The following is a 20,518-nucleotide window of genomic DNA, read 5'->3' on the forward strand; positions in this document are numbered from 1 at the left end:
TGCCAGATTCCATAAGACATGCAGCTTAAGATGTGCCTTAAAATAGAAGATGTCCCTCCCCCCTTCTCATTGTGTGATATTTGAAAGGACAGATGAATGGTGACTCAAGCACTGAGAGAGATGTAAATGCCTGTGTCATGCTCTCTTATGAGGCAGATTTTTCCATCATATGTGAATGATGAGAAACTGAGAGGGAACAATTGTGTTCTAACAAGCATGCAGTTAAATTAAAGTTGCAACTGTTATCATCACACACAAACTATGAGACCATAAAAAGCCATTTTTCAGACACAGAGGTCCATGTAGAGCACTTCCTACGTCACCAGTGGAAATAATGATTGGCTAAATGTTTAAAACGGTAGCTGTGCTGAATTAAGCCTGTTTAACCCTCATCATTAATGTAAAAGGGACACATGGTCTGTTTCTGGCCTATGTTTTGACCATGAGCATGAGAGGAAGCTGCAGTTCAGCTTCAGGATGTCCTCAGGGGACATCACACAATTGTTGAAAAAACAAAAAAACAATACAAATACAAAACAAAAAACTGACAGGTGATGTTCATAACACACTCACACTAAATAAATAGGACATCATAAGAAACACACAAATACTCAAGACTAACTAACCCATCTCTTCTTTTCTGTTTTGTCCCCAGTGATGTGACAGGATGCACAATTCAATGATATATGTGTGAGAGAGCATGTGTGCTTGTGAAGAGGAAACAACGACAGTATGACCCACTTTAGAAGTCATATATATGTATACAGACTGCTTTTACAGCTCATTCCTCTCCCTTGCTCTCTTTCCCACTCATACAACACACACACAACCATACCAAGGACAATATAAGCTATTTAATATGACAAATGGCTCTATCTCTATCCTTTTAGTATCTTCCTCCATATGTGCTGTCACAGAAAAACAATACCAATTTATAACACGTTTCACCAAAAAACTAGAATTATTCTAATAAATATCAGAATGCACAGAAATTTATATATATATATATATATATATATATATTTTTTTTTTTCATGCATTGTTTGTTTTATCATTAAATGGTTTTGGTAGTTCAAGTATACTGTTATATTAACATCATATCACAGATAGGATTTCCCCATAAAAACGTTCAGTCAAAGAGCATTCTTGGTATTTTCATCAGTATATGATAGATACACACATATGTTGAAAATGAATGGACCTGCATGGATTTTCTTACCACTTTGGGTTTGAATGGAGGCTGTATTTCTCTATTTTCCAGACGTTCCCAGTCAATCCAACGGAAGAAAGCATGTTCCCGAATATCTCTCTCCCCATCTAGGTTGCAGCCCAGACGCTTTGAAGGGTGTTTTGTCATCAGCTGAGACAAAATAAAATCATTATAATCTAAACAGGAAAAGCTTAATGTGACAATCATAAAAACTGGCATATAATATATTCAGTTTAAAGTTTACATGCCTATGCTCATCTTTAAATTTAATGATATCCCAATTTCAAATAAAGTTGGTAGACAAATTGCATGGACATGAGCATTTTTGTCAGCAATTATTCTAGGTTTAATTGCATATGGATGTCTATTATGAAAGTGTTAATGTTCATAGGTTCTTTTTCTGTTTATTCAGTGTAGTTTCTTAATTAGAAATCATAAAAAAGATGACCCTAACAGCTAACCACCTTCAAGACATCCTCAAATTAATATGTTCATTCTCCATAGTCATAATAGATCTGTACTGTAGATAAATGCCAGAAGGGACAACACATTAATCAGGAAATCTCAGACTGTAAACTGAACACATAAATCTCTGCAGTCATAATAGGGATTTTTTTTCTTTGTTATTATTATTTTTATTTTTTTTACTCTCTTAACAGAAACAGACAATGGCAAATGAATGTTGAAAACTATATCAAAATGTTATTGAAAATCCTGTCCACGTGTGATATTCTTAAAAAAAAAATTAAAATACTTTTTTTTTTTTTTCAGAAATTGTGCATCACATCAAAAGGTGGTATCTGTTTGTCTATAAGTATACTTGAGACAGTATTGTGAATGGTGGTAGAGGTGGCTTAAAACTCAAATAGTAAAGCTTTAAATGTTTATATCAAACCTGTTCTTTCTTCCAATATGCTATATTAATAAGACTATAAAAAACCCCAAAATATAAAATAAGACTATAAGAAACCCCCAAAATATAGAGAAAATTACTTGTTTAAATTTTGGAAAGATCTGTGCTCCATCTAGACTGAATATTTGACCACACTTTAGTTTTGAGACCAACACTTTTAACGAACTATTAACTATGATTTTTGCCTCAATAAAATCCTAATTTGCTGCTTATTAATAGTTAAGGTAATAATTAAATTTGTTTAGGTAGCCACATATTATTTTAAGGCCCAAATCTCACTATTAACTATCAACTGTAACTTTACCTCAATAAACTTCTTATTAGTGCTTATTAAGGTAGTTATTAATTGGTCCCTAATCTAAAGTGTTACCATTTAAGTTTAGGTATAAGGGTAGGATTAAGGAATCTAAAATATGGGCATGCAGAATAAGACATTAATAAGTGCTTTATAAGTACTAATAAAAAACCAATATGCTATCAATGCTAATAAACCACTGGTTAATTGTGAAAATTGGTCCTTAAATTAAAGCATTACCGAATATTTCACAGATGCAAAGAACTTTACCAACTTTGGTAATTCCAACAGCTATTTGGTTCTAAGTAGCACTCATTTTAACAGCCTGTTAACTAAAGAGAAAATATTTTATTTATTATTATTATTAAACAGTGACTTTAATTTGCCAGGAGAATTGATTTCAGATACATTTCTAATTAATTATCCCTCTATAGTCCCAGGCTTTTCTAGGTCAGCTTCTGACAGCAACTATGTATTCATTAGTAGGTGTTTATAGTTTATAAGATACACACAGATTTCAAAACACACACAACTGAAAACAGATTAACTTACACCTCTACCACTGACAGAAAGACAGCCCAGACAAACGACATATACAAGCGTATTGGTTGGAGGACAGGTTGATTTAGAACTTTGGTTGTGCCAACTGATACCATCACTTTACCATGGCACTGCCAGAGTTTTTCTTGTTTGTCAGGGATGTAGCTTACAGGAATCTCATAAACTAAAATATTGAGAGATGTTCTGGAAATTATATTAAAGTGAAAGTAAGAAATCTATTCATGTCTTCATTGATGTTAGTTAATAAAAATAATGAAAATAACATATTTCTGATTTACCAAAGTGGTCAAAAAAAAAAAAAAAAGAGAGAAAAAAAAGGTCTATTTCACTCTCACTCTAAAAATCTGGCAAGGCAAAATAGTTTAAGTTTTGGTCTTAGTCAGACTGAAGTTGAATCTAATAACAACACACTGCATGCACAGCGAACAAAACCTGAACACCGATGAGACTTTTATTAAAAATTAAACCGGGGTTTGTGTGCTTTTATCTAAATTGAATCAGCTCCTGCAGTGAATTTCTGATGGGCAGTGAATTTCTGAGCAGATTAATGTTATATGAGGAATAACAAGAAGTGATAACAATACAAAATAAATGTTTTTGTTATACTGTATATATATGAGTAACATTCAATTAATTTAATTTAAGATATCAAATGTCATTCTGTAATTATCTTGGATTCATTGGAACCTAATGACCTGGTTTTTGGAATGACTCAGCTGTCTTTTTTGGAGATATATCCTGCTCATTTGTCAGGTATGAAATGAGCTCCTAAACTTTTGCTTTCTGGTTTCAGAAAACATACATCCATTTTTCTAGAGAATGCAAAGTTTGTAACTATTAAATCAAGAAGACTTCAACTATTTTAAAGGCAAAGATTAAAGATTAAAATAGAAGAATAATGGGTAACACTTAAGAATAAGGTTCCATTAGTTTATGCTAATGTATTAAATAACATGAACTAACAATGAACAATACATTTATTAATGTATTTATAATCTTTGTTAATGTTAGTTATTGAAAATACAGTTAGTTAAATACAGTTCATTAGTTCATGCTTATTTACAGTGTATTCATTAATTTTACCAAGCACAACTTTTGATTTGAATAATGCATTAGTAAATATTGAAATTAACAATAACTAAGATTATTAAATGCTCTAGAAGGATTGTTCTTGCTCACTAAAGAATTAAATAACTAACACTAATTAATTGAACCTTATTCTAAAGTGTTACCAAATAATGTACTAGTGAATTTTGGTTCCTTGTTATCAACCAACTAGAGAGCAATCCTGTTCCTGGTTTTCCTGGTACTGGTTCAGTTTGGCTCTACAACCTAGAAAATTGTGTTTTTATGTGACAGAACTTACCCCTTTGCAGATGGAAACTGCTTCTTTGGACATGGATTTAGGGTAGGAGACATTGTGCTCCATAATGGACTGGAAAAGTTCATCTTCATCCTCACCATCAAATGGAGGCTGAGAAGAGAAACAAAAAAATTCCAAATGAAATTAAAATTAATATTATTAAGCATTTATCCTGATATATCAGTAGTTAAAATCTTGCACAATGTGGCAACAGGTGTGCATTATTTTTCTAGTAATTTAAGGGCCCGGGGTCAAATATTCAGCTTATACTACGGTTACCATATCTCAAAACATAGATCAGATATTAATTAATTAATATAATTTTAAAGCTGGTAATAGAGGCTTAAGCCTTTGATGTCATTCTAATGCAGTTATTAATGAAGTTCCTAAAAAGAGAGCTAGAGAGACAGAGACGCAGAAAGAGAAAGAGAGAGAGAGAGAGAGAGAGAGAGAGAGAGAGAGAGAGAGAGAGAGATAGAGAGAGAGAGAGCTTGTGTGAATTAGGCTAACGTACCTCTGTGTGTCTCTAAACACTCTTCTGCTGTAGTGTCTATAAAAACAACGCTGTGAGAAGTGTCATGTGTAACCTTTAAGTTGCTAAACTATATAGGCTAACTGATAAAATCGTCAGGGCAGCACTGACAACACCTTTTTTGTGCAAACTGCGTGACCGTTATTACAGTTTTACTATGCAAAGTGATATGAAACTGTAATGCGTTCAAGAGAGCTGCCTGGAACTACTGTACATTCGCCGTGCGTTTTCCAGAAAATAACTGCACACTTCGGAACGTTCGTCAGCCAATCAGATTCAAGCATTAAATGGCACCTTAGTATAAATGTTGGTATCGTTATGGTTGTAACGGTATATTTTCACGGTATTATAATCATCTCAGAAAATATCATGGTTATACAGTTACACGGTATACGGTATTAAACAATTATTTTATTTTTTTCGGTTGAACAAATGTTTGAAAGCAAAAACAAGAAACACTGATAATTTATTAGTTTAATAACTTATATTTATCATTAATTCTACATACAAATGAATAAATTCTGGTTTCTATATATAGATTCTGTACTTTTATGATTTAATACAAATATACTGCATAAAAATTAAACCATTTAATTAATGTTTTAAAACCTTTACTCTTTTGTGTTTTCGCAAAGGGCTGCACAACAGAGATTTACTAAATCAAAATGAGGGGAAAAATATATATTCCTTAAAAATGTTTATGTAAGGCTACATTATAGTACAATCGTAATTTCTGTCAATTTCTTCCAGTTAAAAAGCAGATTTCTATTTTAACAGGTTGTAGTGAAGAGCTTTGACACACAGAATATATATATTTTTTGACGGTGGTTTCCTCAAGTAAAATGATGAAATTATTATTAATTGTTCTCTCAGTGAGGCTCTCAGTGTTTGTGTTCATGTCCTCAGATAGTGAGACAGCAGGCACTGTTAAACCTGGCACTTTCAGCCATGCCGCGCATACTTGAGTATGTAGTACACGACACAACGCTGCTCTTTCACAGAGAGACATGCACAACAAACAGATTAGCCTATATATTTATATAGCAGTGCTTTTGTCATTATTTTAAGCTTTGTTTTTGATTCATTCATCAATCCATCAAATCGCACATTTATGAGACATCTCCATTTTAGCAAGCTACTGTAAATTCATTGTCATGACTGGATTCTGGGATTCACTCCGCATCACAGAAATCGTAATGCTTTAATCTTAAGTTATAAATGGGACATAGCTGTATGTGCACGAAGGGACGATATTCTTAATAAGTAAACATGTTTGATGCGGCCACTTTCAGACCACAGTTTTTGCAAACCTTGTCTACCCTCGAGGACAAATAAGCATTCGTCTGTTCTATATAAAAAGTATTCCCATACTAGTGCCAGTTTGAACTCATTTTTTGATGGGGGATAGAGATTAGAGATAATGGCCTCTGTCTCTGCTGTACGTGTGGGTGGATTAAGAGAACACTTAAGTGGAAAAGGTGTTGCCTAGGTGCAGGTGAGATTCTGTGTCTGTTATTTTCTCCCAATATCGTAGATAAGCACGGTACACGGTATGATAATCGTACATGTTTATATCATAGTATATCGTCATACCAGTATCGTTACAAACTTAATTTAAAGGACAGTATAGTACCATTTAAATACTATAAAAGTGCATCTTAGTATATTATGAAGTACCATGATATTTCGCTGACAAATGTTACTATATGTTTGATTTCAATTTATGAAAATAAATTGTTGTGGATGTGAAGAGAAGATGTGTATTTTTACCCAGAGATCATCTGTGGGTACAACAGCTGGTGTCAATATCATATGTGGATCATTTCTGTTAAATTATGTTTAAAAGTAAACAAGCACATACCACTACAAACTGTATAACAACAAAGCTACACCTGTATTTTAATACTGGCAGAAGGTAACATTCGACAGTTTAGGACTTGATGGTTGTACACATCTGTACTCACCTGTCCCGCCAGCATCTCATACAGCAGGACACCATAAGCCCACCAGTCCACAGAACGGCCATAAGGCTGATAAGCTATTATCTGAAAAGAAAAAGCACAACCCCCCCTATCGATTACTATTAAAGTTTAGCATACTAGCAACCAAGATATCCCTACTGTTCCAGAATACAGTTTTTCCCATAATCGCCATCCAATCTGGAGGCACACATCTACACTAAAAATACATTTTAAAAATATACTGTATTGTATTTTTTGTTTTCCAGTCAAAATATTTAAACACCAAATAAACAAAACTGATTCACAAACTCTTGTAAGGTAAGACATATTCTTGTTAGAAAATATTGGTATTTGTTAAATTATATGACCTTGGTACAGTATATCACCATACTGTGTACTTAATTTTTCAAAGCACTGAATTTAGTAATTCTTTTACAGGAATGGGTCCCAGATGTACAACAAAACCTAAAATGTTATTTTGTTTAATAAACCAAGCAAGAATGCAACTGAAGCTGTAAGAAAGTATGAGGGTGTGACTTTAAAATATTAATAATGAAAACACACTTTTTTGTGCCGTATATTACAAAATTTCACCCAGCTTATACAGCATGCAGTCAGGTTTCTTGGCTGATGCAGTTCACAGCACATTCAGTGAGTGTGTGTTTGTATTTGACATCACACTAACACTATGTGACAGTTCTAGATCATGGCTGTAGCCGCTCAAGGTTTTGTTCGTGGCTCTGGATGTTAAATCTCCTATTACAAAATACAGAGGACCATACACACACTAAATAAATCCTATCCCTAATCGTAACTACACATCCCATATACACACAGGCTAATTGAGGAGTGCAGCGCAAATGTCAAATTCAGATTAAACAATTACCTAGGAGAAAAAATAAACATATAACAATATTTTCACAATTCAAGAAACAGACCAAATTGTAATTAGTTTATTTTATGAACTCATTGGGAAGTCTTCACTAAGAAAACAAATGTTACAATTATACGGTTAGCCATGTGTGTTACTGCTGCTCTACCTTTGACATACTTTACACTCAAATTAACATGCAGCAAGATGTTCCCAGATAACACGCATTACCCCTGCATAATATGAAGGTCAGCAAAAGAGACAGAAAGAGAGAGAGTAATCCTCTCAAAAAAGGGTGGAGGACAAATGTCCATTAATATACACACAAATACACACACTCTTTTATTTTAATTTTGCAGCTTCAGAAAGCAAAACTGTGCATATGCTACAGTATATCTGCTTGTACACATACGAAACAGTGTTTAATAACAAAAAAAAGCTACAGCGTAATACTCATGACTATTTTATTCTCATTATTTTGACTTTAATTTATTGTTGCTTTGATTTCTAGTAATTTTAGTAAAAACCCCTCACAGATTCTAGTCATAGAGCTGGTAAGAATATTATGAGGATGACAAGGACATTAATATACAAACTTTGACTGCCACTGCTACACTTACTGATTTAGTTTCTCAAAAATTCACCAGTAATCTAGGTCTGGTTATGTGGGAGGGTTTGTTTAGCAAAATATAGATACAAAGGGTCTGCCTTTTCATGTGTAAAGAAGTCCGAAAACCATTGTGGTTGCCTTTATAGCATGACTTTTAATTAATTCCTGTAGGAGACAACTCTGCCACCCACTGTCATGTCATGCCACTACAGTTTAAATATTTGGCGGAGAAAAAAAACAAAAAAACAGAGAGGGACAGAAAGAGAGAGAAAGAAAAAGAGAGAGAAGATGTGTGTCTGAGGATGTTAAAGCAGATAAAGGTAATCAAAATTAAGTGTTGATGTGCCCAAGATAACTTGCATTGTAAGAGCTTATGTGTCACTTGTGGAGGCATCTTCATGCTAAGGCCTGCTCTGGGAAGAAAAGTTAAGAGCTTCACACTAGGCTCTGCTCTGAATATGAAAAGATCTGTATGAAGAAAAAAGGGAAGAAAGAAAGCACTGAAAATTGGTGGTTTCCATTTTTTTATGTAATGTACAGAAAACTAGTTTCTACTAAAGTTGTTAAGAGACTGATGTCAAATTTGACATCTTTCTCTTTTCTGACCAATGTAATCATTCTCTCTATAGTTTCCCCTTTTTTTGTAAAGTGATAAACATGCCATTGTGGATTAATTATTTTGCTATTAGAGCAGATAGGAGCAGAAAAATATATTTGTTGTTGTTTCTCTTCAAAACTATGCAAGTTTTCCCAACTATGACAACTTCTGCTTGAGAGCACCTCTGAAAGGTGTCTATAGAAAAATATGATCAAATTAGTGTGGCCAAATGCCAGAAGAAATGTCATGATCAGGAGGTAGCAGCTGTTTATAAAGTTTTGAATAATGATTGACAGCATTAAATGAAGTCACTGCTCCTGAATTAGAATTGTAAAAATATGTAGCATGTGGCAGTAGCATCTGAAATAAGAAGGCAAAATAGTTACTTAAAGGGTGATTTAACCCAAATATAAAAATTATGTCACTAATGACTCACCCTTATGTCGTTCCAAACCCATAAGACCTCCGTTCATCTTCGGAACTAAGTTTAAGATATTTTAAAATTTAGTCCGAGAGCTTTCAGTCCCTCCATTGAAAATGTGTGTACGATATACTGTCTATGTCCAGAAAGGTAATAAAAAACATCTTGAAAGTAGTCCATGTGACATCAGAGGGTCAGTTAGAATTTTTTGAAGCATCGAAAATACATTTTGGTCCAAAAATAGCAAAAACTATGACTTTATTCAGCATTGTCTTCTCTTTCGGGTCTGTTTTGAGTCCGTTCACAGCACTGCAGTTTATTGATATCTGGTTCGCGAACGAATCATTTGATGTAACCGGATCTTCTTGAACCTGTTCACCAAATTGAACTGAATCTTTGAAACGGTTCGCATCTCCAATAAGCATTAATCCACAAATGACTTAAGCTGCTAATTTTTTTAATGTGGCTGACTCTCCCTCTTAGTTAAAATTAACCAATATTCCGGAGTAATTAATTTACTCAAACAGTAAACTGACTGAACTGCTGTGAAGAGAGAACTGAAGATGAACATCGAGCCGAGCCAGATAACAAACGAAAGATCAACTCGTTCATTAATGACATAATTTTAATATTTGGGTGAACAAACCCTTTAAGTATAATTTTACACTTCAGTCAAAAATCAACCACTTGCCGCAACCGATAGGGAGTCATTTGGAATTCATATGGCTCAATGAAGACTAAATAGATGCTGTCTCTTATTTTTTTTTTTAAACACTCTGTCACTCACCTCTGGAGCAATGTAATCTGGCGTTCCACAAAATGTACGGGTGGTCACACCCTCCACAATGTTCTCCTTGCACATACCGAAGTCTGCAATCTTAATATGACCCTCTGCATCCAGCATGACATTATCTAATTTCAGATCCCTGAAAGTGATAACAAATAACACAACAGTACATCACTATAGACGGTGATTCTGAAAATTCCCGTATGGGGTTACACAGAAAAGATGTTTGCCTTCCTGTTTAAATAATTGTATATAATGTTTTTTTATATATTACATCTAAACAAACTCCACACATAAGCACAATGGAAATGTAATTCATTTTAGTTCATGTAAAAGCAAGTGCAGTTTTTTCCCCTGAAACAAAGACTCTGTCTCTTTTATTCCTGCTGACGTCAACTCATCGGTTTGCTTTATTTCCCTAGGCCAATTTAGTCGCTCAAAGAAAAACAAGCCAAATAACTTTGTATAGCTCCCAAAGAGAGACAGAATTAAGCGAATTACTGGTTGAAGGTTGAGCTTAAATCGTGATTTGGTATTTTATTCATGTTATTTGAAATGAGTCATTGCAATATTTAGCACATTTTACAAATAGGTTAATATGATATTCTTTAATACAACAGAGACATAAATGACCTTTCCAGCTGTCTAAAAATGTAAAATAATGTTAGGAATCTGGTGCCTGCCCTTCTGTCCAGGCACCACCAGAGGTACTAGCCACCACATGGACATTCTTACCCTACACCACTACGGACTCTCACAACACACAGACTGTTACACATCACCTCAAACTACAGTATGTTTCCCTTCAGTCACTCCCCTAATCACACATTCTACTAGCCACTGTCAGTGTTCCTAGCCTAGCCTAGTCTTGCCTTGCCTTTCCGTGTTTTTGATTCTTGCTCGTATACTTTGGATTGACCCTTTTGCCTGCTGTTTTGGACTGTGATTGCACCTCACCCTGACAATTGCTCGTGTTCCAGTATTTCCCCTTTCGTCTTGCCCTCCGGATACTGTTCACCGATCATGAACCCATGCTCAATCGAGGACTATTCTTGTGTTTTGCCTATGCCATACCTGTTTGCTATTGATTCGAGCCTGCCTGTATTTGTTTACCAATAAAGAAATGGATCTAAACGACTCTTGTCTCATCGACCCCGTAACAAATAACTTGACATTCAGGTTATTGGAGTAAAAAAATAAAAAATAATCAATATATATATAATTCAATTATTATCTGTCAAGATAATGTGCACTTTCACATAGCATTTTCTTTAAAATGGGACCTTCATGAAGTAACACTATTTGGACTATTTAGTGGAAAGACAAGTAAGTGTAAAAAGTAATATAAAATACGAATAATAAACAAATATAAAAAATAAACATTTGGTCTCATACGGTCCATACCTATTCGACTAATTAATTCAGGCAAAATCTGCAAACCCTGTTATTTGCAACTCTGTTACTCAGAATGTCATTGTTTGTTTATTTATTTATTTTTATTGCTTTAATTTTAATCTGCTTATTAAAGCCAAATACATTACACTTTGAAACTATTGAGGTTTGTGTCCCTTTTTTTAATTCTTCTGAAGGTGACAAACCTACCTGTATATGACTCCTTTCTTGTGCAAGAAAAAAAGCCCAACAGCAATCTCTCCAGCGTAGAACCTGCAACAAGCAGATTATTTTACATAAATTCACCTCGATCTAAAAGCCTTAATCTTAATCTTTAAAGTCCAACCCCAGATATACCTACTGAAGACATATAAACACAATGAGAGATTGGCTTACACTGCTTGTGGCTCCTTAAATTTGCCCACTTGCTGAATGTGGTACATCAGATCACCACCATTAACATACTCCATCACGAAATACAGACGATCCTATGACAAAAACATAAAAAAAAAAAACATAGAAAACTGTTCAGATAAACTTTAATGCTGCTCTTTTCTGAAAGGCTATGTCTAAAAGTGTAAAATCCTATTTCAACATATTGCAAAGGTTATATTAACACATTGAAAATACACTTCTGTTGTTTAAAGGGGTCAAATTATGATACAATTTAAAAATTTTCAATCTCTTTGGAGTGTTACAAGCTGTTTGTGAATAGATAAGATCCCTAATGTTGCAAAGACTAAAGTCTCAAACCCAAAGAGATATTCTTTGTAAAAAGTTAAGACTCGTCCATGCTAGAGCTGCACAATTCTGGATAAATTGAGAATAATTTTTTTTTTGTCTCAAACAGAGATCACGATTCTCCATCGATTCTGAAGTAAACAAAATAATGTGTGTCAATTTAAAATTTCTATTGTAATATATATTTAAAATATGAATTATTAATGTGATCAAAGCTGAATTTTCAGCATAATTACTCCAGTCTTCAGTATCATCATTCTAATATGCTTATTTGATGTTCAAGAAACATTATTATTACTATCATCATCATCATCATTATCAGTATTTAAAACACTTGAGTAAATTTTTGGGTTTCATTGATGAATAGAAAGATCAGCATTTATCTAAAATAAGCTTTTGTAACATTATACACCGTACAAAAGTTTTGTTTTTTGGGAGGGTGAGTTACATAAATGAATACCTTTATTTATGATGAATCCTTAAAATTTTTCTAAAAGTGACGATAAAGACGTTTCTTATAAAATATTTCTATTTCACATAAATGTTGTTCTTCTGAAATTTCTATCAAAGAAAGCTGACTTTATTACTATTTATTACTACTATTTTCAGCATAATAATAATAATAAATGTTTTTTGAACAGCAAATCAGAATATTAAAATGATTTCTGAAGGATCATGTTACACTGAAGACTGGAGTAAAATTCACCTTTCATCACAGGAATAAATTACATTTTAAAATACATACATAGAAAGCAGTTATTTTAAATTGTAAAAACATTTCAAAATGTTACAGTTTTTCTTGTACTTTGGATCACATAAATGCAGGATTGGTGAGCAGGAGACTTCTTTATATATATATATATATATATATATATATATATATATATATATATATATATATATATATATATATATATATATATATATATATATATATATAAATATATAAAACAACAACAAAAAAAACACAAACCTTGTAATTCTTACGGTTCAAAAAAACGTTTGACTGGTAGTGTATATATAATATATTTAATACACCAATTTTTAATATTACATTTATTTAAAAAAAAAATGTTTGAAACAATGATTCAACGACTCATAAATCTACTTTACTTGTTTCATTACTGGATGAATCAGCATTTTTTAACGATTTTCTTGAATAAATAATGAATTCGTTGACATTTTTAAGACAGAAACAATGCCATCGACACAAACGTTATTTGATGTGCAGTTACTTTTAAAAGGGGATTTGCTCCATTTTGATCGCTGCCATAGACATCAGTGTTTATATCTGAACTATAAACTTTCACCCCAGTGTTTCTGTGATAATATGAATGACTGAAAGACAAAACTAATACTGTGTAGTTGAAAAGACAGTTTGTGGAGATGTTTCTTAACCAAACATGGTAGCATTAGCAATAGCATTTTTTAACCTCATTTAAACATGCCCCCACATGTCTATGTCACTGTGTGGGAAGATTTTTATAACACCGCCCAAATGTTCAAGCAAAGAATGAACAATGCCTTTGTTGCCGCCACTGCCATGTTATGTGTGTTTCGTTGTGAAAGCGAAACTACTTTGTTTGGCCTTCCAAAAGAGGACAAAACTACAAATCAGTGTGTGACGAGTGGGGCGGGGCCGAGAGCCATGGGAACGGGGCGAGGCCGGTGGAGTGATTGGAAAAAAGCGACACCTGCTCGACCCACCAGTCTCAAGTCCCACAGAGGAGATGGAAGGATGTAAAACAGGAGTGACGACAGTGACGGACGAGAGAGGACCAGGTCTGGGGGTTATTTTATGTTTTGATTTTGTTTGTGCGCGGCAGTCGTCCGTGAGGGGCTGCAGTGCTGTTTTTTGTTTATTTTGTAATTAAAGATTAAGTTTAATTGTCCGCCGGTTCCCGCCTTCTTCTTCCCGATAATTATGGAGTTTTTCATCGTTACATTGGTTCCGAAACCCGGGAGAAGGAGGGACGCGCTGCTGAAGATCCCTCGCCGCTGTGGTGAATCTGCAGAGCCATCGAGCAGGCGAGGAAGTGTTCTACTGTTCCAGAACAGTTCAACCCAAATATTCCGATGTGTGCAGCGCATTTTACAGAGGACTGATGTCTGTGCACAAAGGCTGTTTCTATAAAGTGGGGCAGTTCCAACTTTGCAAGCACCATCTGGCACTATAACCACAAAAAACTAAAAATTATAATATATTAAAACTGTTATTATGAATATTCATGAGATGATACAACATACTATAAGGTTTTTTATAATGCATTATGCATTCATTATAATGCCTTAAGAATACCCTTACAATATGTTATAAATACAGGCTTCATAGAAAGTGTTACCGAATTTGGCACTGATGATTTAAACGCAACTTTTGAGCAGTGTAGAGTAGTCCTCGTTACTGTTTATGTTTACACAGTGTGATACACAACGCAACGCATATAAAGACAGCATAAGTCATTATAATCAGTAATTACGCCCCCATTGGATGCAGCACATGCCTTATTTGTAATGTTTTTCTCATTGCGCCAACCTTGACTGACGTTGTTGATTTATGGAAACCATTTTAAATATGAGAAAAAAATTAACTTCTAAAAACTCCAACTGTAAAAACATTTCAAATCTATGTAATTGGCCTATTTTTTATTTAGCTTTATTTATGCTGCTTTACAGTAGAATATATTTTGCTCCCTTTATGTCTTTACATATTTCTAATAAAATAACGCAAATACATTTGGCTGGGGAACCAAATTTATATATTTACATTGGCCCTACATTTTGCAAAAAAAAGGCTATTTCAGTTGCCAAAGAACATTAACAAAAAACAGTGAATGGTTTTTGTATTCAATCCTTCTAAGAGACTCTGATGTGCTGAAAGGCGGATGTTTGGTTTGTGAGTGCCATTAGTGGGACTACCATTTAGCCCACAGCCATAACGACTTGTTAACAGAGGCTTCTGTTTGTTTTCAGTTGGTAGTTATGTATGGCTGGCTAAATTTTTTATTAGCTGTCTTTACCTTACTAAATTATTAAATTTGTATTCAAGAGGTTTATCTCCCCAGACATGCATTTATATTTTCTATAATGGTTGATATTACCTTGTAAATCAGTACAAAGTACCCTTTGTGTCTACTAGTCCAACAGTGTCTAGTTACAGAATATTTGACTGATAAAGATACAAATCTTGCAAAAACATTAGATCATCATGGGTTTGATTACCAGAGAATGGAAAGTAAATTATTTGAGTAGAAATGACTACCAAATGCATAAATGTTAATTTATGGAGAGAGTTCCTCACCACAGTTTGAAAGCAGGAGTGGAGTTGGGTGAGGAATGGTGGTTTGTCCTGTTGAGCCAGAACCCGCTTCTCCACCATGGTGCATTCAACATCATCATCCTGGATGACCACATCCTTCTTCAGGATCTTTATAGCATATAGTTCATCAGAAGACTTCATCTCAGCCAGCATCACCTGAGTATGGAGAATAGCAAAACCTCAAACTGCCAGTGAGGGTCATTATCAAACCTAAAATGTACTAAATTTCACAGAGAAAGAAAAAGCATTCTTTTGTCTTACCTAAGCTGTTTTGAAAACACATCTTTATTTTTTATTTTATTTTTTATTCTACTAGGTTAGCCCCATTTTTCAGAAAAACCAAGCCAAGAAAGGAAGCATCCAAAATCACAGTAAAACATTTCTACAGTATATATTTTAAACAACAATTAAAAAAAAATTAAAAATAAATGCTGGTATTAATATGGTTAAATGTATGGGTAAAAAAGCAATCATTTACAACACTTATGATTAAAAGATTACAATTCAGTTGATTTAACAATCAATGTAAATTAATTAAAAGTAAGAATGCCTTTTAAAATGTAGATAATGGCAATTGTCAAAAAAAAAAGTGAAATAAATTTAGGAAATTTTAAAAATGTGAACAGAACGTTAGGAAGTCATAAACACAATATCCTTGGCTCCATAAACACTACCATACGCACTCCATATCGGAGTACCAATTGTACAATTGTGAGTAAAAACTGCTATGCAATTATTAATACATCTAATTGTGATTGGACACTCACCTTTCCAAAACTGCCTTTTCCCAATACTGCCAAGAAATTAAAGTCTGTGAGCTTGACACTATCCAGACTCCTTGAGGGTAAAGTGGACCCACTGTCATCCAAAGTGGTGATGTTTTTTTTGCCTGGACCCAATTTGGCTTTCTGCACACAGACATACAATAAAAACAAGCTGTAAAAACAAGCCAGAACTAAAGAAAAACTTACAATGCACTTGGAATCCCATATGCAGTTAAGATAGAGCCGGAACACATTTTCTGTCATGTTAATGAAAATGAGGCTGTTATGGAGAAAATTGCACAAATGCACGTCTATTCAACAGGTTGCACAGTCTTAATTATATTAAGGTTAAATTTCACATAATGTTTGTCAAAGTTGCCCACCATGAAAAAATAAAAATGAAATAATAATAGTAATTTTGTATCTACCCAGATTAAAGTCCATTAATCTTTTATAGATGCAGCCCAAAGAAACATAATCCATTTGAAGCATCATATGCATTTCCTGCCAATGTCCTATAACTAGCCATACACAACAAGGCTCATTCTAAATCTGCCTTCTTGATGAATTCTGGGTAGTGCCCATGCCGTTAACCAAGGCAGATTAACTTCTTTCAATCACAGCATGCAGAAGTGAGTCTGCAAGCCAAGATTCTCTGCAAGCTAGACTGGACGGCCTTGATGTCAAACTACAACAGCAGTGGAGAATATATTTTTCATTGAAGAATATCAGATTTTTTCAGAGGTCCTTTTTAGGGCATAGCTTGGGTTAAAAGGGAAGTTGTCCAAACAAGAAGCTCTAGAAGTCAAGAGTTTGATTGTGATAAGTTGTTTGCCTAACAGTGACGTGTCCGACGAGATGGTATATATGGAAAATATCTGTCAAGCAAGTTTGTAATGGCTACAGAAAAAAACCCTTTTAACTCTAGATCAGCTATAGAATGACAGGGGGCAGTTGTGGCCTAATGGTTAGAGAGTTGGGCTTGTAACCCAAAGGTTGCAGGTTAGAGTCCCAAGTCCGGCAGGGATTGTAGGTGGGGTGAGTGAATGTCCAATGCTCTTTCCACCCTCAATACCGTGACTGAGATGAGATCCTTGAGCAAGGCACCATACTCCCAACTGCTCCCTGAGCGCCGCAGCATTGGCTGCCTACTGCGTGTTCACTGGTCACTGCTGTGTGTGTATGTGTGTGTGTACTTGGATGGGTGAAATGCAGAGCACAAATTCCGAGTATGGGTCACCATACTTGCCCCACATGTTCCCTCCTTTCCTTTCCTCCTTTCTTTCCTTTCCAGTGATGAGAAACACCAGAGCAAAGACTGAATGCCTCTATAAGGACTCGCTGAAGTGAAGATCCTTCTTCATCCTTCTGTGTTGTTAAACAGCTTTTGAGCACTTCAATTCGGTGGTCAGGAATTTAAAAAAAGCCAGAGCACTGGGTTCCTTGAAATGTAATGACATTTGTTGGTTTTGATTGTTTCTATTGTCCTCAAATTGCTTTGGATAAAAGTGTCTGCTAAATGTAATGTAAATGCTTTGGTGTGAACAACTTCATGATTATTTAGTGGTGGAAAACATATTACACTGTGTCTCTACAGTGGTAAAGACAAGGTGAGTAAGACCTCAATCTGTTAGCGGAGCCATCACAGCTAGGGGCACAAAGTGATACTCATGAAGATGCAAGTTTTGTGATGCAGCAGATTTGACTGGATCAAGATGGCATGAAGTTAGCTGTTCTCAGGGGGAATGTGCTTATTAAGGTTGCCAACAAAGATCAAACTCCCTAACAATAATGTGATGGAGGCTGACCTGAAGTCCAGCTGAAAGTTATTTGAGACGTCATTAATAAGAAAAAAGGGTCCCACTTTATATTAGGTGGCTACTATGTTAACTACTTAACTACTATGTACTTACATAAAAACATAAGTACAATGCACTTATTGTGTTCACATTGTATTGTAAAGCACTTTTGCTGCTATTGAGGTGGGATAGGGGTAAGGTTAGGGAGAGGGTTGGAGGTATGGGTAAGTTTAAGGGTGGGTTAAGGTGTAAAGTATGGGTCAACAGTGTAATTATAAATGTAATTACAGAAATTAAATACAGGTGTAATTACATGTAGTTTTTAAAAAAATATAAGTACAATGTAAAAACATGTATGTACACAATGAGTACATTGTACTACATTATTAATTAAAATGTAAGTACATAGTAGTTAAGGCCACTTAATATAAAGTGGGTCCGAAAAAAGCTGAAAGACTCATAAAGCATGTGCTTTCACATCTCAAATCTTCAGTTTCTTCAAATTATAGCCACTTCATCTGGGAGAACCCCCCCTCCCCCAGTGCTATGCCATTTACAACATAGTTATACTCTACAATGAGTCAGAAAAAACTGAATGATGAAGACATTGATGCTTTAATAGAGGACCTTCATTGATGCCAACTGTGAGACAAGGGCTGCTTCAACCCTTCAACCTTTTTCTGTAATTTAACACCAATTTTTTTTTTTTTTTTGTTGAAAATCATCCCACCAGATGGCACTAATCTCTCTTCCATGCACTGGACATTTAATACTTATTAATCTATTTTCTAATTATTTTCTATTTTTAACTTACACATTGTATTAACATTGTACTAAACACAATATGAAATATTGTATATATATATATATAAACAATGTAAATAATAATTTTGTGTAGTATCATGAAATTCTACGCTTATTGTTTCAGCCTGTTTTGACTACCAAGGAACATTAGTGTAACCCCTAAATGAACAATACCAGAAGGTTAAAGACATTTGTCATAGAATTGTTTTTTTTTTTTTTTTTTTTGATAATTACCTTTGTTTACTAAGCTGTTAGGTCAATGTGCAAGAGTATATTGTATCAAAAATGCGATGTCTTTCCCTGCAGCAAAATTCATATGCATACCTCTATATATCCAGGGCTGGCACCATTTGGGGGCGTTTAATTATGATTTTAATTATGAAATATAATGGTTTATTTAAAAAAAATATAGTTACCAAATGCATAGGATTTCTAGCATTAACATGACGCTACTATAGCAACAATTTAGGACAGTCCATTTTACAAAGTTGCATTTTAATTGTTACTCTTACACAAATTCCCGCGCAAGAGGTGCAACTAAGAATGCAGCACTACTGAGTAACCTAAGTTATGATGGATTTTTATTTTTTTTATATTTAATAGAGCGCTAGATGATTGTTTGATGAATAGATCAATGTAGATGATTTGCTATATTGTTTGTTGCTGTTTAAGTTGTTCTAACTTAAAATGATGCATCTGTTAAATGGGTCACAATGAATGTATTATGTCAAGGAATTGGTCTCAATGAGCTTGTGTTTCATTGTAATGCAGACACAATTAAGTATATCTGGTGGTTGTGGTGGTATCACAGTCTATATTTGTGTCTGCCTAAAAGTGCTCACCTTTTTATTTCCTGGATGTAAGATTTTTTTTATTTGGTGGCTATGCGATTTTGTTTTATTCAATACTCTACTATCTGTATTTGCTAAGTAGCTTTTAATAGGTTAATTCTCTCAGAACGCTGCTGTACATTTCCATTGTATTTCAATGTAAACTTCCACTGACCTGCCTAGTGACCAAATCTGTGTGAACTCTGTATTCTAATAGCCTAGTTTTAGCAATATCGGTCTGGCAAATACATGAATGGGCCATGAAAGGATTATATAGCTGCTGACCCGCACCTGCTCAAGGTCCTATAAAGTCTGATCCTGAAACCACATGAGAGGGGTAAACGGAGATATACATGCAGACAGGTAACACACATATGCGTGAAAATGAAAAGACAATAATTATCAAATCTTCCCAACCACAGTTATGGCCATTTATCTCTGGCAAAGTACATAGCATATGGATACAATTGAGAAAGTCTGGGTAAATGACGCCTCTCACTAGCCAACTTGTATGAACTAACTTTCAGTAGGGGGTTTCTCACCTGCCGACTGTTTTTGATGAAATCTCACCCTCTTCAGTCGGAGAGGTCTGTCACACACACCGATTAAAAATGACAGACGGGCACAATAAGCAGCTGCCTCTGAATTTTGATTTACAATTAAGTGAAGCTTGTGAAAGAAAAACAACAGAAGCATTGCTCAAACATGAAGTGTTGCAATAAACTGACTTAAATCTTAAATCTTTGAGAT

At 34.4% G+C, this 20,518-nt stretch overlaps 1 protein-coding gene across 1 annotated transcript in view; it reads right to left on the bottom strand.

The window, feature by feature from the left end:
- The window catches only part of prkcaa (protein kinase C, alpha, a), a 121,054-nt gene that overhangs the window by 4,467 nt on the left and 96,069 nt on the right, over nt 1-20,518 (bottom strand). Inside the window, exons 9-16 of the mRNA XM_026262726.1 lie at nt 16,339-16,479; nt 15,554-15,727; nt 11,911-12,002; nt 11,725-11,787; nt 10,123-10,261; nt 6,839-6,919; nt 4,346-4,453; nt 1,220-1,360 (exon numbers count right to left, since the gene is read on the bottom strand). Coding sequence (XP_026118511.1) covers nt 1,220-1,360; nt 4,346-4,453; nt 6,839-6,919; nt 10,123-10,261; nt 11,725-11,787; nt 11,911-12,002; nt 15,554-15,727; nt 16,339-16,479 — 939 coding nt within the window. The remainder of the gene's footprint in view (nt 1-1,219; nt 1,361-4,345; nt 4,454-6,838; nt 6,920-10,122; nt 10,262-11,724; nt 11,788-11,910; nt 12,003-15,553; nt 15,728-16,338; nt 16,480-20,518) is intronic.

This window comes from Carassius auratus, chromosome 6 (genome assembly GCF_003368295.1).
Source record: "Carassius auratus strain Wakin chromosome 6, ASM336829v1, whole genome shotgun sequence".
Classification (NCBI taxonomy): domain Eukaryota; kingdom Metazoa; phylum Chordata; class Actinopteri; order Cypriniformes; family Cyprinidae; genus Carassius; species Carassius auratus.